Here is a 26,280-nt window from a genome sequence, read left to right as displayed (position 1 = left end):
TCCTCTGACAGCATATCCTTACCAAGCATAAATTCTGCATCCCATCTTTGTTTCCCAAATTTTAAAAAAAATTCTCATTCTTTCATTCTGTATTCTTTCATTCTTACATTTTGCAACATTGAACTCGCATCCCCATTTCCGTGCCCAATCACTCAATCTATTCAAGTCTTCCTGTAAGGCCACAACATCTTCACTACACTTCATGGTTTGTCCCAACTTTGCATCACCTGCAAACAACTAAATATCTCCATCCAAATCTTCACCTATATCATTAATATACAAGTTAAACAGCAATGGACCTAAAACAGATCCCTGAGGCACTCCACTAGTGACTTTCCTTTTCCTGGATATCGCTCCCCCATACACAACTTGTTGATACCTATCAGATAGCCAGTCTCCAATCCAATGCACTAATCTAACATCCGCTCTAGTTTGACTATCAACTTATCATGCGGTAATCTATCAAAAGCCTTTGCAAAATCTAAGTATATTACTGTGTATCCCTCTCTTCTGTCCAAGGAAGCAGTCACCTTATTGTAATAAGTAAGCAAATTACTAAAACATGACCTCCCTTTAGCAAATCCATGTTGTCCATCAAAGATAATACCATTGTTGTCAACCCAGTTCTAGATCCTAGTTCTCACAAGCTTCTCCAACAACTTAACCACAACACCTGACACACAGATAAACCTGTAATTTGATGCTTGAGTTCTATCACCTCCCTTATGAAGCAGGCACAATCTTGCCCACCTTCCACTCCTTAGAAACTTGAGCCAATGTATTCATAGAGTAGAAACAAAACAGAAAGTGTGAGAGTATTGCTGATGCACATAGAGGAATTAAATCTAATCACAGCAGAAATTTTGAATAGTGGTGGTAGTGGGAGTGAGTAATAGAAAAGGGTTGGAGGCTGTTTCATTGAATCAACAAGAGATCAAAGAATGAAGTGAAAAGTTGGGTGATGCCACAGACCTGTGTTATCTTTATGAGACCTTGAGTTGCATAGATAAATAATCCTTATGGACACGACTATAATTTTGTGTGATTTCAACTATTGGGATATAGACTCTTTGGAGGAAAAGGCATACAGAATGAAAGAATGAGAATTTATAGAGTTACCCATGGATACCTTAAGCAGCACTTGGTGGTGGTAGTCATAGGTGGTGCGAGAATACTGGATCTAGTAATAGCTTCTGAGAGTATGCCGATAAGAGTAAATAAAGTGACTGATATGCCTCTAGTTGGTATAGGTGATCATGCAATTTTGACTTGTGAGCTGATAATTCATCTGAGAACCTTGACTCGGAATGGATACATGTGGAACTATAAAGCCAGTGATTGTAAGAAGAACTTGAGAAGGCAGCCTGAAGCAGTAGGATAATCATAGAGTAAGGAATAAATTACATGAGCAATAAATAGATGAATAAAACTTAAATCAAGAGCTACTTAGAAAGAAGATATTGTACCTCTAATATCAGAAGAATGATGACTAGGCTTAGGAGCAATGTAAAAACAAGAAAGCCAAAGAGTAACAGGCATTGTGAGGAAGCAAAATCAGAATATAAAAAGAAAATTAGATTAACTCATGGCTTTGTCAGCTAAGAGGAAATCTAATTTTTTTAAATTTTTGTTTTATTTATTTATTTATTTATTTATTTTTACTAGGTAGGAAGTAAAGTGTTTGATGGCAAGAAAAAAGACCCAGAGGAAGATCACGCTCTAGGTGGATTGATTCAGTCAGAAATGCCTTAGAGGAACGATTAGATATGACCTCTATCTTTTCATCCAGTTCCTCTCTCAGATCCAGACAGCAAATGGATCTGCATGGAACATATACCATGCCAAAGTGACAACTCAGCTATTTTAAGAGTATCTGACTTTTCTGCCATCTCCCACTTACGAAGATTATACTTCCGTGTTCATTCTTCCTTTACTTCCTCCTCCTCATCATCATAATCAATTTCCTGATATATAACCTCAAAAGGTGTTCAGGATGCTAATAACTATTGACTAATTTTGAGCAATATTGTTGATAGGAGATTAATAACAATGTACACTTAAACATGTAGTGCTGTTATAGCATCCTGAACACCCTTTGAGGGTGTGTATATATATATATATATATATATATATATATATATATATATATCGACATTGAATCATTTAATTCATCTAGAAACATTTTTTTTTAAGAGATGCATTATGGAAACATGAAAATCTGGTTTCAGTTTTCTTTGATGTAGGAAAAAAAGTCATTTTGTCAAGAAGAGGGTGTTCTCCAAGGCTCTGTTTTAAGTGTAACACTCTGCCATCAAAATGAACTAAATCGCTGAATAACTTGAGCCACTTGAATGTGAATTTGAAGAAGCTGAATTATGTAGCAGATGCCTGTTATATGCTATTATACTGACTATGTTTAGGTTGTTTTTGCTTCACAATCATTATGAGAAAGATTTTATTAAATGATAAATCAAGTTTTTAATTTTAAATGAACATGCTAAACTAAGTTATTTTTATGTTACTCATATCAGTTACTTTTGAGGAGCATGCTTATGTATTTTGTAATATAATTTTATAAACATAGGAATTTCTGGAAGTGTTCTTGTACACATGATAATTCGATACCTGACAATTCAAATTGGCTGCCAGTTATGAACAGAAAGGGTGTAGAGTCTTAAATGTGGATAATATACCCATAGTGTGATTTTGAGTTTTGTTTTTGGTCAGAAATTAACTAGCCTACAGCAACTATACTGCAACTAGTAACTTACGGTTGATGTTATCACTTACTATTTTTCAGAGATCCATTCATGAAAATCCTGCTACCAACTTTTTATTGCTAAAATTTTGTGTGGTTCATGTACCCACTGGTATATAATGTCTTAGTTTGTTATTGACACTCGTGCTGATTATCATTTGTGTTTTTTAATGACAGACATAATAATTAATAATAAAATGATAATTGACTTTTATTTAGACTATTATTTAGATTATTATCGTTATTATTAACGAGTATTTCACATTGGTTGCCAGGCAGACATATTCGTATGAATGAAGATACAAGATATGCTGATGCAACAGAAGAAACTCAAATACAGAGTTCAGAATAACATGATCCTGCAGTCCTAACTGGCAGAATTTTGATCATTCAGCTAATGATCTCATAAAAATAGTCTTTCAGATTTTTGGTTAGAGTGAGGCAACCATATTTATTGAGATTAGAATGTTTTGTAGAGGTGTAGAGATCTTAAAAACAGCCCTTCAGATATATATATATATATATATATATATATATAAATGATTGTTCCCACTGAATCTAATGATTCGTTGTCAGCAGCATGATCTTCATCTCCAAAGTGGCTATAGCTTATTTTTATTTTATTTTTATTTATCTTTATGTTTATCCAGTCAAATATTAGCTGTTTTTCAGTTTAACCAAATATGTCAATGTGCTGCAGCAAGAAATTGTGATCATACTGAAAGAACATCATTAAAGTTCAAAAGAAAAAAAAAAATGTCCAGTATCTACACAACTGTTCTGGAGTTGCACACCATGCCATTCACACAGACCATCACATTAAGTAGAAGAAACCGCTTTGCTATACAGAGGGAAATTGGAGAACAATGTTTTCAGTGATCTGCCACAACTCTACAATTTCCTAACCTCAGTAAATAAATATTTTTTTTTACCAAAAAAAAAAAAAAAATCTTGGTGACAGTCATCACCATGGATACTGTGAGCAGAATGATCAAGATCCCTTCACCATATCCATAGTGGACTTAAGATTATAGGATAATGTCATTTTTAACACAGTCTGGGTTTTCTTTTCTTCTGTTGGGTGTGCATGTACATGTATATCTTATATTCTTGTGCCTATGACGATGCCTTGATCACCAAGGCAAAATATGAGCCAATAATAACTAAATAAAAGTTAATTGTTATCCCTAGATGTTAATGGTTCATTTAATTTGATTATGACAGTTTCTTCATGATTCTGTTACTTTTGTTTCTGTTGGAAATTAATACCAAGGGTAAGATAAAAGATACATTTGAAAAATTTAATGATTTGAACATAATACAAATCCAACCTAAAAAAAAAAAATTATAAAAAGTTATTTTTTTGCATCAAACATTTTAGAATGAAAAGAAGTGTTATATTTTAATATCGTTTATAGTGCAAAAAACATTGCATTTTTTGTTAAAAAATAAATAAAACATGGAAAAACGCAAATATTCTCTTTCTGGAAAAAAAAACTCGTTTATCACAATAATGATATAGTGAAAGAAAAAAAGCATGATGATGTGAGGTTCACTTCATTAGGATTTTTTGTTTATGTCATAACATTTTATAATATGAATTAAGTAGAAATTAAACTATTTATAACAGTATAGTAATAGGAGTTTTCATATCATGGAGTAACTATGTTGAGTTCACATTTAATTAAGTTAAACAGATAGATGCATATACCATGAATTTCTCCTTAGGATGATCTTCTGGAGTCCATTTTTCACAAATGAAAGTAAATCTATCCCCCCCCCCCCTCCTCCTTTCTCTGTCCACATCACTTGGAACATAGCAGTGATCATAAACTCCTCATCAAGTTATGGATAGTGTTTGTGTGCACTGGGTAAATCCATATACTGATTTTTGTTATCAATTGTTGCACACATATTTGATTATTTTCTTTTCCAGTGATAGATGAAACTGATTTGACAACTTCTACACCTCATCTGCACACCCATGCACCCCATGTAGATTCTAAAACTCTGGAAAAACTTTCAGAGAGAAGTTACTGCAAGGACTTCCAGAGACTTGGCTTGGGTATACTTAATGGTAGCAATTCTAAAGGAAAAGTGGAAGGTTTTCGTATAACTTCGGTTAATAGCAGCTATTCAGTTTGCAGGAGGTAGGTTCATAGTGATATTCATACTTAAGTATTTCTTACACCATATCCTATTGAAATATAGAATACTATTATTTAATGATCTCTTGGCAAGTTTTAAAATACTGTTATTTTTTTATCAAAATTTTGCATTATTTATTTTTATTATTTTTTTTTTTGGCTTTTTGCATCTTATAGCAAAGTGTTATTCAAAGTGTATTCCATTCAGCATCCATGTTGCACTTTAATGGAATATCTTACAGCACAAAGAGAAATAATTCAACAACAGGCTTAATCGATTTCAATATTTTATCTCACTCACAGAGACATCATCAGGAATGCAATGTTAAAATTGCTGTTTAATTATTTCTCTTTGTGCTATAAGTTATTCTGTTAAAGTGCAACATGGATGTAAATCAGCACCTAAGCCTAAATAGTTGTTTACAAATTTCATCATATTTTACTATTAAAAGAGTGTGGAGCAACAAAGGTTCTCTGTTGAGTGCATACATAAAACTAACCAACATAAAATCAGATAATAGAGCTATTTATAATGGCTCTATTCTTTAATTTTTTGTGAACAGTAGAATCCCAAAAAAATTGTAGCTAGAAATTTTATAATGAATGCTGTTTAGCAAATTTGGAGTAGTGTTTCAGCTAATGAAATATCTTAAGAATTCTAAAAGCAGTACTGTTTAAGCTTTCTATTCCGAACAGTGGAAGTTTAAAAAATTCATTACACCAAACATCATTTACTAGCAGAAATCTTCAAATACCATACTTTGAAATTGTTTGTATGTTGAACACAGATTCATTTATTTTTAACTGAAAAGCAATCAACCTTGCTGTCTCTGCATCTATGAATTCCTAGATGCAAAGAATATTAAGTACTAGGAAAGATTGGACTTGTACAGAGACATAATTCCTCCTAATTTTACAGATTGTTTTTGCAGATGCTCTACAAACAGTTCAGTTGCAATTGAATAATGGCTTGTTTGCCACTTTTGGTATTTATTGTTGTGGCTTGAAAAAGTTCTCTGTTTGATCTGTAAGAGCAGAGTTTCTGGATTATCTAACATTTGCATGCCTTGCAAGGCACACGGATGGCATGGAGGGATTATCAGAGAATGATTTCTCACATCTCCAGATCTGGATTTGAATAGCACAAGATATTGTCGGTTTACATGTGAAACCATAGTACGTGGCACTATGTTGAAAGTTTTCCCACTTGGTTATACTATAAATTAGATACCAAGAAATTATATTCTTGGTTTAATCCTTTATCCAAATGTAAGCAAACAAAGTTTATGCATGAAGTAACTTCACAATTGGGCAACTCGTATATAGAGGCTAATGACCTCTATATGAGACTTCAATAAAGGTTGAAACTGGTCTGGATAGTGATCCTTCCCATAATGCATATCATTATACATGTCCATAAGGATATGTGCTTTGCATTATGGGATACTGTTAATAATTGGTGGATTTTTTATATAGAGAGGATATTCATAGATATTATCTTAATATTTAATCCTACCATAGAGATGATCTCTGTTTCTAACAATTATTTTTTTTAATTCCGAGTGTATACCTATATATTATTATATGCACAAGGGTTCACTCCAATTGGTGCAATGATCTTAACTCTTTCGGAATCCAAATAATTACTCACTCAAGCCAAATACAAAATAAACACGTTTAATAAAACAAAAACAATATATACACTTCAAACAATATTACACAACTAACTACAAATTAATTGGATCCAAGGCCTTTTTAAAATAAACTTACACTTAAGACTAGATAAACACTTTGTTTTCACAAATGAAAAAATGTTCATAGTCAGTTTCTCTCTCTGTGAAGGCCCTTCTCCTAAGAGATATGACTTTATTCTTCATTTTTACAGGATCCTTTCTCATCACTTATGTAGCACACATTAATTCTTCCGAACTTAATTCTGTCTCTTTTCTTCAGTAGAAATAATAATCAGATCCGACGTCCTTAATACAGATGAAACTTCTTAATCAGAGTTTTCTCGAACATTCCTTTAGAATGTAAATAGCAAATTCTTCTTTTATTCACTAAATGCTTATTGACAGTCTTAACTCTTCCAATAAAAAAAAAAATTACAGTTCTACGATTCCCTTTTCAGAACCTACTATTAATCTTTCAAATAGTGTTTCCTCCAATATTCCGTTTAAAACGATATAGCAATATTTTCCTTTTATTTATCCACATACTTATTCCACATTAAAACTTAATAGTTCCATGATTCCTTTTTCAGAATATACTATTAATTTTCCTCCGACTGTCACATAAAAAAACTCAAGTTTCTCAGAATCTAAATATCTGCTGGCTTGTGTTCTAAATTCCTTCTGAACGCTATCTTTGTTTACTCTCCCGTTGCTTCGATACTGAACTTGTCAGCTGTCAATCACATATCAAACTTCTCGGGGAGCATGCGCACTCCATGAAACTTGTAAGCAAGAAGTTAGGTATAAATAATGGCTGACACGTTGTCTCCGTTAGCGACAAGAGAGAATGTCTTCATAAAAACACAAAACTTAATATTTTAAATTACAATAAAATTCCTGTAAGTAATACAAATATCAAATCTGGTAAGTACATCAATTTTTTAAGTTCTTTACATATCACTTTTGACAAAACAATTTCCATAACAGGCACATCGCAAGTGCTGACAATGCATGTTATGAAACTAAAACTAATAAACATTTTAACATAAACAATTCGTAAAAATATTCAGAATTTTAATTATAATTATTTTTACAATTACAATTATTTTTTCAATTATACATGTCCGTAAGGATATGTGCTTTGCATTATGGGATACTAAGGCAAGTGATGTGAAGTCCTGGAGTTATTTCAGGTGCAAACTTATATTATAACCAAGTGAAAAAACTTCCAACATCTATCTCTAATCCAGAGTATTTTAGATACTCTGGATTAGAGATATAGGTATAGATAAGGTATAGTTTGGTAACATGCACAACTAACATCTTTTGGCTGCTTGTATATGGCAATATGACTTCTACATTACTTCTGGGTCTGTCTCCAACTGATGACAGCTTGGATTTTGGTAAATAAGTACTTTGGTTTTCTTTCGTTTGCTTTTTACTTTGATTTTATTTTACTGGTGCTAGAGGCAGTTTTGTCCCCACTAACACTTTTTTTTTTTTAAGATTGCTGGTAGTACAGTTTATCTGCATTATGGGATTACTTTTGGTGGTATCATGGCCGCCATTTTATAGTAACTCAAATAGAGCATTTGCTGGCTGTATTTAAATAATCACAGGATTATTTAATTCTCAGTCTTATGACTGAAAGTTTTTTTTTCTTCCATTCTCTTGCAATCAAACACAGAGGTTTTAGTCTTTTTCACCTGAGATAATGGTACCAATTCCTTCAAGAACTCTAGGAATGAAAATTCCAAGATGTGAAGAAGAAACAGGTGATTAAGGTTTTAAAACAGATTGTTGGTGCCAGTAAGATTTATTCTTTCGCCCCATATGGCAGAGGAAAATATTTAATTGAGTTAAAGATGTGGAAACAAGTGATAAGCTATTATAGGGTTTTACTTTCGAAGGCAGTACAGTTATTCCTCTAATGGTGGGAAGCCAGGTTAAAACAGTAAACATTGAAAGATTTCCAATGGAATATATAGAGAACAGTAATGAAATTCTTATACAGACATTCTCGAAATGAGATAACATACGAAAGAGTTTATCAGGTGAAGATCCAAACTGGTTTTTTGGTGATGTCACTTTCACAATGGATATGAAGACACCTGTACCAAATTTTGTCAACATCAGTACAACCCGAGTTATGGTGAACTATCCCAGAGTACAGAGGCCGTGCCTGCATTGTGGTTATATGATCACTTGGGTGACAACTGCCCCAAATCTAAATGTTTTACTGCATGGAGATCAGACATATCACTAATCAATGTCTGAAACTATGTCAGAAATGTGAAAGTTCTGAATACCATATTAACACCTGTCCTTTCAGAACTTTCGCTGAAAGAAAGGGAACCCTGGTTAAACGAAGCCTCTCTGATATGTATGGAGCCAACACCATATATATCAGAGAGGCATAAAGAAGAGTTCCCAGATCTTCTAATTCAGTGTAGTAAAGATGGTGCTTTTAAACAAACTCCATCATCATTTCCAAGATTACTGCAAGACTGTCTGTCCATGGCTCTCCTTTCCCATATTACTTCTGCAAATCTGATGATATCATCAATCCACCATGATTTAGGTCGGTGTCATGGTTGTTTTTCCTCTCGTAAAATCCAATCCAGTTCTTCTCTTGTCCATCATTGATCTTGTCTTTGAGCAACATGCCCAGCCCATTCCCACTTTAAATGTTTCACTCTTCCTATGATGTCAGACACTTTGGTTTGATTTCTTATCCACGTATACCTTTTGTGATCCAGTCTTGTGATACCAAGCATACTTCTTTCCATACTAAATTATGTTGTTCTTAATTTTTGAATTTCCTTTATATTTAGTGTCCATGTTTCACAGCCATATGTCAATACAGGAAGAATGCATTGGTTAAAAACTTTCTTTTCAGACATAATTGTAGTTGGCTTTTGAATATTGAATGTAATCTTCCAAATGCTTTCCACCCAAGCATCATTTAATTTTGTTTTGTTCATGATATTTTGTTCCATTGATATCTATTTTCCTAAGTATATGTAATGATCTACTTGTTTAATTTTATCATTATTGATATTTATTGTTTCTGGTTGGACATAGCTATTGAACATAACTTAGGTTTAGTTCAATAGGTTCAATTAGGCTCTTTTTTAGGTTTATCTTTAGTCCAGCTGTTTTACTAGCAATTTGAAGTTCTTGGATGTGAGTCTGTAATTCATGAGCAGTTGAAGTAAAGATAACTATGTCATCTGCAAAGCATAAATGGCTTTAAATATCTTTGATTTATCTTCTATCTCCACTTGTTGGTTTCATAATGCTTTAAGTATTGCACAAGTTTTTACTGAATCAAAGGCTTTCTCATAATCAATAAAACAAAGACATAATGCTAACTGATATTCATTACAACTGTTCAATAATCTGCTGTACAACTTGAATATGGTCCATTGCACTAAAGACACTTCGAAAGCCTGCCTGTTCTTTTGGTTGTGTAGGTCCAGAGTCGTACAAAGCTTATTTGCTAGGACTTCTAAACACTTTGTAAACCACTGATAATAAACTGATGGGTCGGTAGTTTTATGTAGCAAAATTAACATATCCTTCTTCCATTTTCTTGATATATAATTTTTCTTCAGGCATAAAATAAGTGTTTTGCTAATAGATCATTTCCCCACCTTTTAGAAGTTCAGCTATAACTGCATCCTCACCTGCAGCTTTTCCATTTTGCAATCTTTGGATGCTCCACATAACTTCTGGTAGAATCTGTGGTACTTCAGTTATTTCGTAGTTGTCTTCTTCATTTAATTCATCATCCTGATATAGTACTGTGTAAAATTCAATTCTTTTTGCAATAGCATATCTATCTCTGGTTATGGTCCCATCTTTTAGTTTGACTGCAACCATCTGTTTATTGCTGTTCATCAATTGCTATTTGGTTTTTTTGAGACTACAGTTGTTTTCATTTATTTATTGTATGAATTTACAATTGAATTGTCTTAATTCTTCTGTGATACGTTTTCTGATTGTTTTGCATAGTTCAGTGTATTCAATTTTATTCTGTAGATTATTTGATTGTTTCATTTCTCTTCATTTTTTCATCAGATGTTTTGTTTCTTCAGAAATTTTGTCTTGTTTCTGTTCTGTGGTACCAGCTATTTCAAGTGAGCACTGTAAAATGTTTTGGGTAATAATGCATTACTTTCTGATGGATCAGCATTGTCATCTATAATAAGATTTTTAAATCAATTGTTTAGTTCATGTTAATGTTGAGTTTGTGTACATGTATGTTTTTCTTTGATCTTTGAAACATTTTCTTCTTTCTTTTTGGCAGTTTATTTGAATCTTACTGTGTACCATGAGGTCACTTCCAATGTTGAAGGTGTTTATAACAGAGCAGTCTTGAAAGATGTTTTTCTTATTACTGTGGATAAAGTCAATTTCACTAGTTTTGCTATTTGGACTTTTCCATGTCCGCTTCCTCAGTATGACTTATTGTTGGTGCATAGACTTGGATGATCTTAAGAGTGTATCTTTTTTGAGATTTGAACAACAGTACTTGCTATTCGATCAGATATACTTAAAATTCTATTATGCTGTTACTGTTCTTCAATTTTTTGTTGATCATGAATCCAACTCCACTGATTCTTTCCTTATCTTGGCCTCTATAATATAGTATTATAGAGGTTTATTTGCTTGAAAAGCCAAACAAAGTTTTACCAAACTTTCCCAAAATGTTTCTATGTATCCTGCAGGTTTAATTTCCTGCTCTGGTGGTTGGATCTCTAACAAGGATCACTTTTTCCATTTTCTTTGTCAGCTGCCTGCTGTAATGACATAAAAAATAAAAATAAAAAGTCTTCCATTTCTTCTTTAGGAGAAACCTTCTGTGAGACTATAGGTAGTCAAGCTTATAAGTAAGCTTGACTGCCTATTAATTAGCTTGATTGTCCATTTCCCCATTTTGAAGTTTATCTACTTGAAATTACCTTCCCATCAAGAAGTTTATCTTCATGTTTGGTGTTGAATGCTATCTCTACTCCTTCCTTTCCTTGATCATAGTTGCCTGAATATAACATCTTGTACTTATTATTTAATAAGATCTCACCTGTTTTTTCTTCTTTTCTCTTGTCAGGAATGATGAGTTTCTGTTTCATTTATTGATAGTGTGTTTCACCCTGCAGCAGATAAATGCACTGTTTGCATGATACAGGCTGAACTTATCACCATAGAAAGACAGTATCACATCTATCTAACAAGCAAATAAAATTATTTCATAATATTAATAGTAGCTTTTGTAGTTCAGTTGGTAGTGAGGACACCATGGAAAAGCCTGAGTTTGAATCAGATCATCTCATATAGAAATGACAGGATTTTCCTGCCATCTCTATACGAGCTGTCATTCCAAGGAATGCATGCAGTTATCATACAGAATACACTTACCTCATAGTTTTAGTTTGCTTCGGGTATATATCCAAACAGCTGCATCGAATCTCATCCAAGACCTGACCAATATTTATTACAATTTAACAATTGAACATGAGTTATGGAGATTGCAGTGTTTACCTACATCTGTAAACTCAGGTTTTTCATCCTACAAAACAGGGAATACCTGCATTTGATTGGCTCACGCCATGGCTTTGGCTATCATTCCAGACATTAGCATTGAATTGCATCGAGGACATGGCCAACCTTTATTATTATTTTACAATGGAAGGTGAGTTAAGTAGGTACTAAGGTTCACCCACAATAAACTTCTCAGAGTTTCCATGTCTGGACACTCAGAGAAACTCTAACCAGGTTCTTCTGCAAAGCAGAGAATCTGGTCAGAGAACACTTATTTGATGGCATATTAGACTTTGCAAATATCACTAATATTTGTTTGGTTATGACAGGCCACTGAGCCTAGTACGTTAAGTAGAAAATGAGATGATATATATATATATATATATGACAATGTTATTTCAATTCTCTCTCTCTCTCTCTCTCTCTCTATATATATATATATGTAATCTGTGTGTGTGTGTGTGTGTGTGTGTGTGTGTGTGTGTGTGTGTGTGTGTAGAAAATGAGAGAGAGTTAATGAAAAGATATTTATATTGCCTGTTCAGATCTTGACCTTATATGACACAGGAGGAAAGGGGGGGGGTTATAAATATCTTCCTTATAAATTCCTTTTTCCTATCATATTATATATCTTATATTAATTATACAAGCATGTTCTTACCAGAAATCTATATAATATATTCTTGATACTCTTAAAATGTTTTATGGGGGGGAGTCAGTCTGAGTGATCAAATTTACAAAACTTAGGAAGACACCCACAAGATACTCATGAAGTGTTAAATATCATATCTAGCTTTTCCTTGTATAAGTATTTTATTTGTGCTTTCTTATTTTTTTCTTTATTAATTTTTTTTTATGATTTTCTTTTTCCTGTAATCAAAATTTGAGCACAAATAAGAACTTGATCTTGTTTAAAACAGAATTGTTGTTTATCCTTAAGCAGTCACAAACAGTATGCAACTTGCCAGAATTATATGTACATCTTTGCTTGATAATTTAAAATTGTATGGAAAGGAGCTGCAAAGGAAGATACTCATTAGCTGTTCATAAAACAAGTAGGTTACTTATTTTAAAGACGGCTAAAATATCTCTAGGAATGATAATCTTTTCTAAAGATCATCATTGCATATGTTTCTATAATGATTATGGTGACAGACTGACCATTTGATGTGAGATTAAAAAGAAATTGGCATCTTCTGTAACATGTGAGAGATAATTTTGAACAAGAATTTGAAATAAGGTGCATTATTGCAAACTTCTTGCAATGGATTCTTGCTCTATAACAGATGAAATTTATTTGCCTGCCTCTCTCTCTGTGTGGTGTGTGTCAGCAGATCATTGATTCTACAATGATCATACTTTTGCAGATGGGTATGTGTAGCAAATCTAATGATCAGGTCAACAAAAAAGTTCATTTTTTTGCAAGATAAAATTAAATCATTCATAAAAAAATGAATAAAAGACCTTTTATTCAGAAAAATAAGCACTTTCATGAACAGTAATATTTTCCCAGCAAGATAAAAGTTTATAAATGCCTGTCCTATAGAACTCATGATTTCTAGAAGCAAAAATCCTTCCACTCTCATTTTAAAAATTATGGACTTTACACCTGTGTTATAAATAACTTTTTTAATTTCCCGACGTTTTGACCTTCATATTAAGGTCATCATCTGGAATATACACAAATATACAAGAACAAGCTGAGTTATATTTCACACAGTGTGTTAAAGAGACAATGATTTGATCAATGGTTATTCTACTGGCATGACCTCTAGTGAAAATATAATATATATTATAAAAATTAAATAAAAATACAAATAAAATAAAAAAATCCTAATTAGAAACTACATCAAAGCTTATTCTATTTAAAATAACATCAGAGAAACATTCTTTCATATAGATAGTTTTCTTACAGTAACAATGATGTCCTAATTTAACACGACAATTGTTATATTAGATTTAAGATTCTGGATTATATACAGTCCTGTTTATAGTTAATTCTTTGGGCAAAAGGTTCCATGGGCAGAATATGTGCCTTCCATATGGTTGTGATTTTTAGATCATCATTATTGTTAAGATTAGGGTGATTGATAAGAATCTCACAGGCTTCCTTAAATTTACGTTCATACCATGTTTTGGTATGATGCAAAAAACTGGTGCTTTTCCAGTAAATTCTATGTAAAGTGTTCAGTGCATGATCAGAAAGGCCAGCTTGACCACAGTTATTATATTTAATGTGTCATTTATGTTCCTTTTGTCTGATGGGAATTGTGTGTCCTGTTTCCCCTATATAAGATAGATTACAGGTGCAATAAATGCGGTATACTCCAGAGTGTGCCAGTGGAGGGAGTGGGTCTTTGGATGAGTTGAGTAAGCTTTTTAATTTTGCAGGAGGTCTAAATGTAGCTTTAAAGTTGTATTTCTGTAATATTCTGTTTATTTTATCTGATGTCCGTTTAATGTATGGAATGGTTATTGTTTTATTGTAGTCTAATTTATCTTTGTTTCTTAGTGAAATTTTGTAGAGAATTTTGTTGATAGTGTTTTAGCTGTAACTATTTTTTAGGAAAGTATTACTGATAACTTTAAATTTGTCTTTAAGCACTTGTTAATACTCTAAAAGTATTAACATATATCAAAGCCCTGTTTTTTAGAGTATTAACGACACCTAGTTTTTGTGTTAGGTGGTGGTAGGAGTTTATTTGTATATATTGGCCAGTATGTGTCAGTTTCCAGTAAACAGTGAAGGAAAGACTGCCAGTCTTTCTGATACAAGAGTTTCTAGATGCAAGGGTATCTAGAAACGCAAGTGTGTTCTGCTTTTCAATCTCAATTGTGAACTGTATGCGTTTGTGTTGTTTGTTTAGGTGCCTGAGGAAAGTGTCTAATGTCTGGCAACCATGGGGCCAGATAGCGAAAACATCATCAACATATCTAAGCTAGACTTTGGGTTTTAAAGGAGAGGAATCTATCCTTTATTTGAGCACATTGCTCAAAATATTCCATATAAAAGTTAGCAATGGCAGGGGGGGATATGTGCCTTCTTTTTGTAGGTAGAAAGCGTTTTGTCACACAAAATAACCAGAACATAATACATGCGTAAAGAGCGCCGTGATATCTGGAGAGAATTTATCCTGTAAAAGAAGGATTGTGTCATTGATTGGGACATTCGTAAAGAGGGCAGAGACATCAAAACTGACTAATAAATCATCTTTTTCTAATTTGATGTCTTTGATTATGTTTATAAAGTGTTGTGAGTTTCTGATAAAGGAGGGCGAATGACCTACCAACTCCTTGAGTGTTGATGCTAATTTCTTGGCTAGATGATAATTCAGACTGTCTATACCTTCGACTATTAGCTGGAGTGGTGTGTCTTTGGTAGATTGTAAATTCTCAGAGAACGAGCGTAATGCGCAAGTAATTTTTTTATTATATCTTCGGGCCATGTAGTAACTGATTTAAGTAGCTTCTCTGTTTTCTTTTTTATTCTGTTGGTTGGTTCGTAGTTAACAAGTTGATATGTACTGTTGTCTGAGACTTGCAAATTCATTTTTCTAAATATGTGGTTCAATTTAGAATAATGGTGGCACTGCCTTTATCGGCTCTACTTATTAAGATGTCTGGATTTGATTTTAGTGATTTCACCACTGTTAATTCCTGTTTCGTTAAGTTGCTTATATGCTTTCTTATAATTTATATTTAAAATGTTGGCGGTTTCTAAACGTATTTTATCTGCTATGGTAGTTGGGATGAATCTTAAGCCTCTTTTAATATTATAAATAAAATCCAGTTTGTTCATAGATCTGGGTGCTATGGCAAACTTTAAACCTTTGCTGAGTAGCGAGAACTCGTCTTTGTTTAAGGCGTGGTTGGATAGGTTGACTACGTTATTGTTACCTGAAGGCAGTTGGTGGCTCCTGTTGTTTCTTGCTTCTGGTTGGTTGTTAACATTCACTGCGGAGAAATTCAAATATGTCCGTTGGTCTTGTCGAACTTTTAGTCTATGAAATTTGGATATGAGATTTTCTTTCTTTGTTTGAAGGATATGGTTCATTGAGTTGTCCATAATCTTCTCGAGGATAACCGAAATATCTGCATTCAAGTAACTTGCAAGTTCACATTTTAAATCATTAGTACCTGGTAAAGGCCAAGTTTTTTCTAGTAGCCTGGATCTGTTCTCTGAGTAACGCTTTCTCCATGCAGTGGTATATTCATTGCACCTTTGTTTAGGTAAATTTTCTCTTAAAGTTGATGCAATTTGGAATGATATTGCTATCCCTACAGTGTTTTAAAAATGCCAGTCGATTGATCAAACTAGAAACATAATAAATTTAGTTTAATCCTTTATCCAAGTGTGAGCAAACAAAGTTTGCGCCTGAAAATATCTTCAGGACTGGGTTAATGTGGTACAACACCAGGGCAACTCGTTGCAAAGGTTGAGCAAGCTACCAACACTCCTATCTCAGTATCTCCTATAATTCAAAACACATCTCCTTGCGGATATGTCTAATGTTAATGCATTAAGGCCATAACCCAGACTAGTTTCGACCTTTATTGAGGTCTCTTCAGTGGGAGCCAGGCCCAAGTGGAGATATCAGGCAGAAGCATTAGCAGGTCATCTCTTCCTATAGGAATTGCCAATTGGTGTGCCACCCTTTTTTAATAATTTACTCTGGATTTAGAGTAAATTATTAAAAAAGTTGGTAGCTTGCTCCACCTTTGCAACGAGTTGCCTGGTGTTGTACCACCTTAACCCAGTCCTGAAGATACTTTCAGGCACAAACTTTGTTTGCTCACACTTGGATAAAGGATTAAACTAAATTTATTATACTCTAACCAAGTGAAAAATAAACTTTCAAAAAAAAAAAAAAAAAACTAGAAACATGATTCAACTTACCATATTGATTTCATCGCTTGTGGGTCGAATTTAAAGTTATCAGTAATACTTGCCTAAAAAATGGTTACAGCCAAAACACTATCAACAAAATTCTCTACCAGACCTCACGATGAAACAAAGATACAATAAATCTATAACCATTCCATATATTAAAGGGACATCAGATAAAATAAACAGAATACTATAGAAATACAACCTTAAAGCCACCTTTAAACCTCCTGCAAAATTAAAAAGCTTACTCAACTCGTACAAAGACCCACTTCCTTCTCTGGCCCACCCTGGAGTATACCGTATTTATTGCAGCTGTAATCTACCCTATAGGGGAAACAGGACGCACAATTCCTATCAGTCAAAAGGAACATAAACGACACATTAAATATAATAACTGTGGTGAAGCTGGCCTTTCTGATCATGCACTGAACACTTTACATAGAATTCACTGGAAAAGCACTAGTTGTTTACATCACACCAAAACATGGTATGAACGTAAATTTAAGGAAGCCTGTGAGATTCTTATCAACCACCCTAATCTTAACAATAATGATAGTCTAAAAATCACAAGCATATGGAAGGCATATATTCTACCCAAGGAACCTTTCTCCCTATGAGTTAACTATAAACAGTACTGTAGATAATCCAGAATCTTAAATCTAATATAACAATTGTCATGTTAAATTAGGACATCATTGTTACTGTAAGAAAACTATCTATATGAAAGGATGTTTCTTTAATGTTATCTTAAATAGAATGTAGCTTTGATGTAGTTTGTAATTAATTTTTTAATTTTATTTGTATTTTTATTTAATTTTATATATATATATATATATATATATATATATATATATATATATATATATATATATATTTTCACTAGAGGTCATGCCAGTAGAATAACCATTGATCAATTCATTCTCTCTTTAGCATGCTGTGTGAAATGTAACTCAGCTTGTCCTTGTATATTTGTGTATACTCCAGATGATGACCTTAATATGAAAGTCAAAACGTCAGGAAATTAAAATAGTTATTTATAACATGGTTGTAAATTCCATAATTTCTAAAATGATTGCTGATCATCATGTAACACTAAAAGAAAGGATCCTTTCACTCTGTTTCTAATTCCCCTCAGTTTTGAAATTGTCTGTTGTGTATATGGCTGCTGAACATTAGGGAAGGGTGAATCAGATAACAGGATGTCTGAGAATATATTGAGTGGGATAAAATTTCTCAGCCAAGGCTCTAGAGCTTGTCCAGTATTACTTGCATCATCTGTCGTCTCAGGCTTCACATTATCTTGAATCACCACATTGCCTATGTAGTTAACTTGTATGTGCAGCCCGTTTTTTGGTGAGCAGCATCATGAACTTGCTGCATTTGGGTAGAGTGAATGTGCAATACAACTGTTTGTCCAGAGAGAGAGAGAGAGAGAAGAAACTTCTGATGGATGACCTTTTTTTTTTTTGATGGGACGACAACTGTCAAAAATCAATTTAAATATGAAAACACATTTAACCACAGTAATGATATCTTAATAAGATTTTAGAATAAAATACAGATTATTTCAATTTGTATATCACATGCCATCTTTAATTTAGAATAAATAATGGAAAATTCAAATACAACAGATTAAAACTACATGCTTTAAATAGTGGTGAACTTCTCATGAACTTGCAAGATTGCTAGTTTGAAAACTATTGCACCATTAGGATCCTTCAAGCATTGTTAATCCACGTTTTGCAAGACCATACTAAATGTCTTTTAAAACAGATTTGCTTGTTATTGGTTATGTTCCATGTAAATACAATTATCCTATTTTGGACAAATTGGTGAATCCATTTCAAAATGTATTTCAGAACTTGTCTTTTATTCAGTTGATTATATGGCACAACCTTGTAGAACATGGGATTAATGACATCAGCCACAGGGTCTTTTGGAATGATTCTTTATCATTCCAGAGGATCCTTGCTACTCTTTGCTGTGTCCAAAATTTGACAATTTGTTATTAGCAATTGTATGTAACGTCCCCCCCCCCCTTTGGATCCCAATAATGCCAATGCCAACTTTGCAACCCTGCAGCCTCCCGACTGTACATGAGAAGTTAACCATTGTTCATAGCTTGTAATTTAATCTATTTAAATTTTTCATTATTTCTTCTATGCTGTGATGACATGAAAACTGAAGTATCTGTATTTTACAATATAATCTTATTAAAATATCATTACTATAGTTAGGTATGTTTTCATGTTTACATTGTAATGGATAACACCAACTACCAACTGCATTCCACCAGGCAATCAGCAAATTCTTATATTAGTGAATTGTGGGTTACTGAATGCAATAGAGGTTTATGGGAATGAAGACAATCATAAACATTCATACCTGTACAAGTATGACCACAAGAATGAATGTTTGTGATTGTCTTTAGATGAGAGATGAATTTCATTCCCAGTGTCAGACCACTACCCTCATTGGAGATCTAAAGTGGCTTGAAAAAGAGTGTTAGTTACTAAAGCATGGTTTCTGGACTATGCAAAAATTAAAAATTATTTTTAAAAAAAATCCTTAACTCACCCAAGGTACTAATATAGATTTGAAACTTTTTTTGTGTCTTTGTGATACATAAAAAAAAAAAAAAAAGTATTGCTGTGCATAAGCTTTTTTCATCATCCAGAAATAGTGTGTTATTATGATATCAAAACAACAACAAACAAAGTGATTGCCTTTTAACTTTGTTCATGGCTCTGAGTTTATATGGAACCCATTTGCTAAGTTTGCATGTCTTTCCCAGTTAATGCAAATGAAGAAATTGACTCACAGTGAATCATTATGCAACCACCCAGCATGCCTGAATCCAGCTCAGTAGCAAACTTCAGCTTATCATATCAATGGCAGGTCACCTATCATCAAGTGACTCATCACATGCAACTTTTTCTTACATTTTTGGATTGTGCATTCACTCACTGTATATCTTTGCAGATTGTATTCATTTGTGTTCCAGTTTCTATTCATCAAGTAAATATGTTCTAATAACTGTAATTATAGTAGTCATCATTTTATTTTGTTTCGCTGTTTTACCAAACCACACTTTCTGCTAACTAAGCCAACTGACTCAGCATCACTTGGACTTTTGAAATCCTTATCAAGAGATTAGTACCATCATAATTTTTGCTAAAATGGAAAACGAATTTGAACTATTTCTTATTACACTTATACAACCATTTTGTGAATAGACTTATATTATTACTTCAGGATTTTCAACCAAATTGAAGAAATCAACAACAGCAATCTCTTTAACCTCTTTGCAGCTACCCAGCATTGCTGGTTGTCCCTCAGAGTGTGAATGATGATAGTATAAGGAAATTTTCAAGATGCCATAAACTTTATAGGTATGTAATGTATAATATATTTGGTCAAATATAAAACTGCAGATATGGTTTTAAAATTACATTACCCAATTGCTGTAGGTGCTTGTTATAGTAATTTGCTCATATCCAAACTTCAAAAATCATAATTGTCTGTTAAGCTAATTGTTTTTATGATTTTTTTTACTTTAATGCTTTTATTTAATGCATCATTTTTTAGACATAACTGCAATTTGGTTCTTTTAAGAAAATTTCAAGTGATATGCCATGATTTATTTTATTTATTATTATTTTATTTTATTGGTTACATTTCCACATTAGTTTATATTAACCCTTGAGACAAATGAATGTTCATTTCTTTAAAATATTAAATATTCACAAAATAATATGGATGAACTCATACATTAGTTAAATTTCAAAAAGTATGATTTTAAATGTTCTTAGCAAATTTCTTGAGCATATCAAGATGTTTCAAATAAATAAATAAATGTGTGTGTGTGTGTGTGTATTCTCTTTCATGTTAGGCACACTGACTTGTCACAGCCAAGTAACTTGGCTTAGAAATCTGCTTACTGCTTATGATAGGACAGTTCATCCTGTCTGCATTGATGGTTCTAAATAAGGGATTAAACTTCATGATCACCCCACCCCCATAAAAAGAATAAAAGAATATCCCTCCTATATATATATATATATATATATATATATATATATATATTGATTTTTTGTTTTACAATATATATATATTTTGATATATGCAGGTGAATGTGTGCACACAACTCTCATATATACAATATTTCTGATGACCAGCATCTCATCACTTTTTTTTTTGTTTTGCAATGTATTGTTAGTTCTTACATAAAGTCTGGCTTCTATAAATTTACCATTGTGTGACTATTTCTTAATACTTTTCCCTTTTTCTTCTTCAAAAAAGATTATGCAAGACTTTGTAGTATTATTCTCTAATACCTAATTTATAGGTTGTTAGAATTCGATTTTCACTTTACGACAAATAGTTGTGAAATCATGGGAATATGACAAAGTGGCCATGGAAAAGCTTTTTAAAACAATACAGTTATGTGTGGTAAAAGTTGTAAATGTGGTAAATCCGAGCAATACATAATCAGTATTTAAGTTGTAAATCGGCAGTTAGAATTGGAAAAAAAAAAAAAAAATACGGGAAGATGTTTTGATGTAAAATCAGATGTAACACAAGGATGCACATTATCTCCACTCTTATTCATCATGTATATGGATCGCATTATGAAAGAAAGTGGCACTAGGCTGATATTACAATTGGACATGCCAGACTTAGTTCTTTGTTTTATACAAATGATATAGTACTCCTAAACACATCTAGTGCAAGTCTCCAGGATTCTCAAACTAAATTGAATAACAGCTGTAACAAATTTGGCATGAAAATCTTGTTGTATAGGTTCTCCATTGACAATGCAGCTAAAATAGGCAGGGAAATAGAAAATTTCAGCTATTTAGGCACAGTTTTTAACGAAGACTGCAAATTAAATATGGAAATATAGAACAGAACATGCAAAACTATTATCGCACATCTAGTTGAATAAATTTATATGTAATAAGAGAAAAATTGGCCCAAAATACCAAACTGACAGCATACAAGACAATGTTCAAACCAGTTTTAAATTATGGATTTCAGAGTTGGAATAGAAATAAAGCACTTGATCATAGACTGGAGACCACAAATATGAAAGTTCTTAAAATAAAGAACTTTCATATTTAATAAAGAACCCATGCCATCAATGACAGAATCACATTAAAGATGAAGATATTAGAAGGGAACAATATCACCTTAACTGACATTTTTGGCAGAATGCTGATAATGTCAATTAAGGTGATATTGTCACTTATGTGAATAGAATGTGAGAGAAAAGGTTAGCAAAACAGGTGTTTGGTTCCAAGATACGGAGGAAGACAAAGATCTAGGTGGATTGATTCAGTCCAGAGTGCCTTAGAAGAATGAATTGTTACAGTTCATTCTTATATTGGAGTGCTGACAAGTAATAGACTTATTTGGAGGAAAATTGTTGATAAGAGATTAATAATAATGTAAACTTAATCGTGCAGTGCTGCCATTATAGCCTTGAACACCCATTGAGGGAACGTATCAGGAAGTTAATGACGATGTAATGATATTCAAGTCAAAACTTAAGTTTGCAATTCTAGTAAATTTTTAAAATTTATGTTAAGAATGAAATACTTCTCTTTTGTTAAGATGTTCTGATGAATCAAATCTGCTACTAGTTCTTTAGTATACCTTTCCTGTGTTGGGTAAAATGCCACTTAGATATTCTAAGTGGTTGCAAACACAGTTTGTCATCAGGCATGACCATCTCTATTATGGTTATTGGAGGAGAGTGTTTTAATAGTGTTTGAAGCAAGTTTCTTGCTTTTTAGTAGTGTGAATGTTATTCTTTTAAAATGTGATTGGCACATACAGTAGCGAACAAATTAATCTGAACACTTGCCTTTTAAGAAACATTTATGTTTCAGAAGAAAATAAGGACAGAACTTAAACTCCATCTCTATATAATAATTTATATGTGCTCCTCTGTTTCTAATGAATTCATTAATTTGCTTAGGCATGGACTCTACCAACATAGAACACATTTTCTTATTTCTGCATCTTGAAAGCATACTTTTATAATGGATTGTATTAATTTATCCTTTGTATTACAATTTAATTTTCTCTCTTTTTCACCATGGCCCACAAATTTTCTATTGAGTTAATATCAGGAAAGTAACCTCGTTGCTGAAGCAGTTGGATGTTGTGATTTTTGAAGAATACTTTCACTTTTTTAGAAATGTGGTATGAAGCGAGATCCTGTTGGAAGATGAGTTCTTTTCTTTCTGGATATGTGGTATCACTCTTTTCTCCAATATTTTTATGTATTGGTCACTTTTCATCATTTGTATACCATCAAAAGGCACAAGTGATCCTGGACCATCGTGTAAAACAACCCTAGAACATTTTTTAGCTAGGTGGTTAGGAGTTTGTTGAAGGTAGGCAGGAGAAGTCTTCTCTGCCACTGATATGCAAACATAGGGTACTTTGCTCTCCTTGGACAAAGAAATGGCTCTTACCTGAGAATATGACCTTCTTCCACTTGTCAACAGTTTGTACACTTTGTACAGAAGTGTATAAACTTTTGTACGCTTTTGTCCAGTGGAGCCTCTTTTTTCTGTATTAACAGTTGTTTCTTTTTTGGTCTGTGGGTAGTCCTCCCTGCTTCCAACAATCTTTAATGAACTATCATGTCAGAAACATTAATCCCACTAGCTGCCAAGTCTCTATTTAAGTCTACAGCAGACAATCTTGGATTCATTTTGTTTTTCCTAACTAGCAGACTATCTTGGGTAAGTATAGTTTTCTTTTTGTCCAAATTTTCCTTTTCTGTCAGAAGAAAACATACCTGTTTCCCTAAACGTTTTTGAATTTGCATTAACAGTACCCAAACCAATACCATACTCATTGCAAATTTGTTTTTGAGTCATGGATGTGTGCTGAGAAAGAGTACATATTTTTGAACGCATTCTTGGAGATGTATCCATTTTATATCTACACAAAATGAATGAAACATTACGGATGTTAACTTGTTTAAACTATTAAAAATGCACAACACTATTAATAAACTTCGTAGAGAATGTTAAAACATGCAGCACTCAATCAAAATAGTAAACCAAAGTCGTGAATTGAAAAAGCCAAATCAGAATCTTGATGAAAATTCAGCTTGTTCAGATTAATTTGTTTGCTATTGAAGATCTAGTATTTCCTTCATTTGATATCAGTATAGCAACCATGTAAAGTCAAAAAAGCAATGCATACCTTTGTGGACAAAATACATTAAATTGATATGTAGTTGGTTGGATTGCTGAGTGGAATAAATTTTAGTCTGCAAAGTGACCTCCCATCATGAATCTTTAAGATTCCATAGAAATTATAAGTCATAATAATATAATTGCTCGACAGGTGCCAGTAGAAAGTATGAGTAATGATATATGGATATACATATATTTCCAGGACTTTGTTTTGATGAGGAATTATGCATTTGCAATGTGTCAGTACTCAAAAAAAAAAAAAAAAAAACTCAGTTTATCATCTGTATCTATACTTGATATCCTGTTTAATTTTCATCTAAAACATACATAGCAAATGTTTTAGACTCACCTTCTCATTTAAAAAAACAAAAAATAAAATGAACTTCACAAACTATTTCCATTTCAGTCTTCAAAATCTGGAATTTTTAAATAGGTGTACTTGATTCTTGGAAAAAATAACCTCCTCAGTTAGTAGTGATAAGGTTGGAAAGACCTGGATCCTAATCCACAAAAATTTTATAATAGCTTTTCAATTGAAAATGAGTTAGCTGTTATATAGAGGCAGAAGTTTTTTTTTTCTCCTGTATATTCAGACTTTTTCATCTAATTTTAACTACATTTTAGCTAGCTCAGTTAGGCCCTCCACTCATATTGTGTAGGTTCAGATCCCATTGGATATGGATACTTGTGAATCTTTGTTATGTTGTATGTGTATGTGATTTTTTTTTTAACCCCATTAACATCTTACACATTGAAATTCCAAGATGGTATGAAAAAAGAACTACATTTAGTCTCTAGAGCAACATTCCTGGAGTAGATAATCCTTTGTCCACACTAGTATGTTTTCCAGTGAAATATTTCTTGTCTCAGAAATCTACAACCCTGTAAAATAGATAAAATATTACATGCTTCCATCCTCTGTGTTTGGGATGAATCAGAAAAGATAGCCAAAGTATTATATGAATATGATCTTTGCACCACTCTTTAATCACACATTAAACCACATGTCAGAACAGTAATCCTTATCTGTTCTTCCAATGACTAACTCTATCCTTTGACACATTCTAGAATCTATAAAAGTGATGTGCCAGTTACTTGGTCTGCTATGAACAGGAAAGGAAGAAATGTAAATATCTGTCTTTTAGAACCACATGGCATAACAAATCCATAATTCTGTTATCTAAGGCGGTATGGTCATTTAAACAGATTGGCAAATGAAAGGGTTTATTCATATTTTATTTAATTATTTTGTAGATTTCAGTGTTTTTATTTATGTCTCTCTCACAGAAGTGAAGATGTATGATTTGTTTATGTTCGTTTAATCCTTTAATTTTGTCTAATTGAAGTTGAACAGGTCTTGAAGCTCTAATTGCATCTTCTTTTTTGAGTGCCATCTCTTATCAGAGGTCGGCGAACACCTTGGCAAATTTTGAGTGATCCTCAGCCGCTCTGAACAGTCCTCTGAACCGTCTTCCTCAGAGCTCATGCCAGTCCATTGTCTGATGTCTGCCAGCCAAGATTTTCTTCATCTTCCTTGTCCTCTTCATCATCATCAAATTCCTGCTATGTACCCTCAAGGGGTGTACAGGATATGATAGTACTACATGAAAAATTTACATCATTATTAATTTCCTATCTACAATTTTCCTCCAAATCAGTCTGTTACTTGTCAAGACTCCAACATTATCAGATCTTATATTTTTATCGTCTAAGGCACTTTGGACCGTATCAATCCACCTATATCTTGGTCTTACTCTGGGTCGTTTTGCTGCCAACCTGGCAGACAACACTTGTTTTGCTAATCTTTCCTCGCTCAATCTGTTTAAGTAACCATACCACCTGAGATTAGCTTTGCTAACGCATTCCTGGATGCTGACAATGTCAAGTTCTTTCCTAATATCCTTGTTTTTAATATGATATTGCCATTGATGCCATCTGTTCACGCCTATAATCTTTCTCAGGACTCTCATATCTGTGGTCTCTAGTCTTTGGTCAAGTGTTTTACTTCTGACCCAGCTCTCAGATCCATAAGTTAAAACTGGTTTGAACA

The 26,280-nt window shown here is 32.9% G+C and overlaps 1 protein-coding gene across 1 annotated transcript in view; it reads left to right on the top strand.

Annotated features, from left to right (window-relative positions):
• The window catches only part of Sbf (SET domain binding factor), a 631,948-nt gene that overhangs the window by 329,519 nt on the left and 276,149 nt on the right, over positions 1–26,280 (top strand). Inside the window, 2 exon segments of the mRNA XM_090414822.1 lie at positions 4,695–4,908; positions 20,322–20,402. Of these exon segments, the coding sequence (XP_090270948.1) occupies positions 4,695–4,908; positions 20,322–20,402 (295 nt within the window).

Source organism: Typopeltis vanoorti, chromosome 25, assembly GCF_054136105.1.
Source record: "Typopeltis vanoorti isolate ZY-2024b chromosome 25, IOZ_Tvanoo_1.0, whole genome shotgun sequence".
Taxonomy (NCBI): domain Eukaryota; kingdom Metazoa; phylum Arthropoda; class Arachnida; order Uropygi; family Thelyphonidae; genus Typopeltis; species Typopeltis vanoorti.
This window is presented reverse-complemented; position numbering and strand designations above follow the sequence as displayed.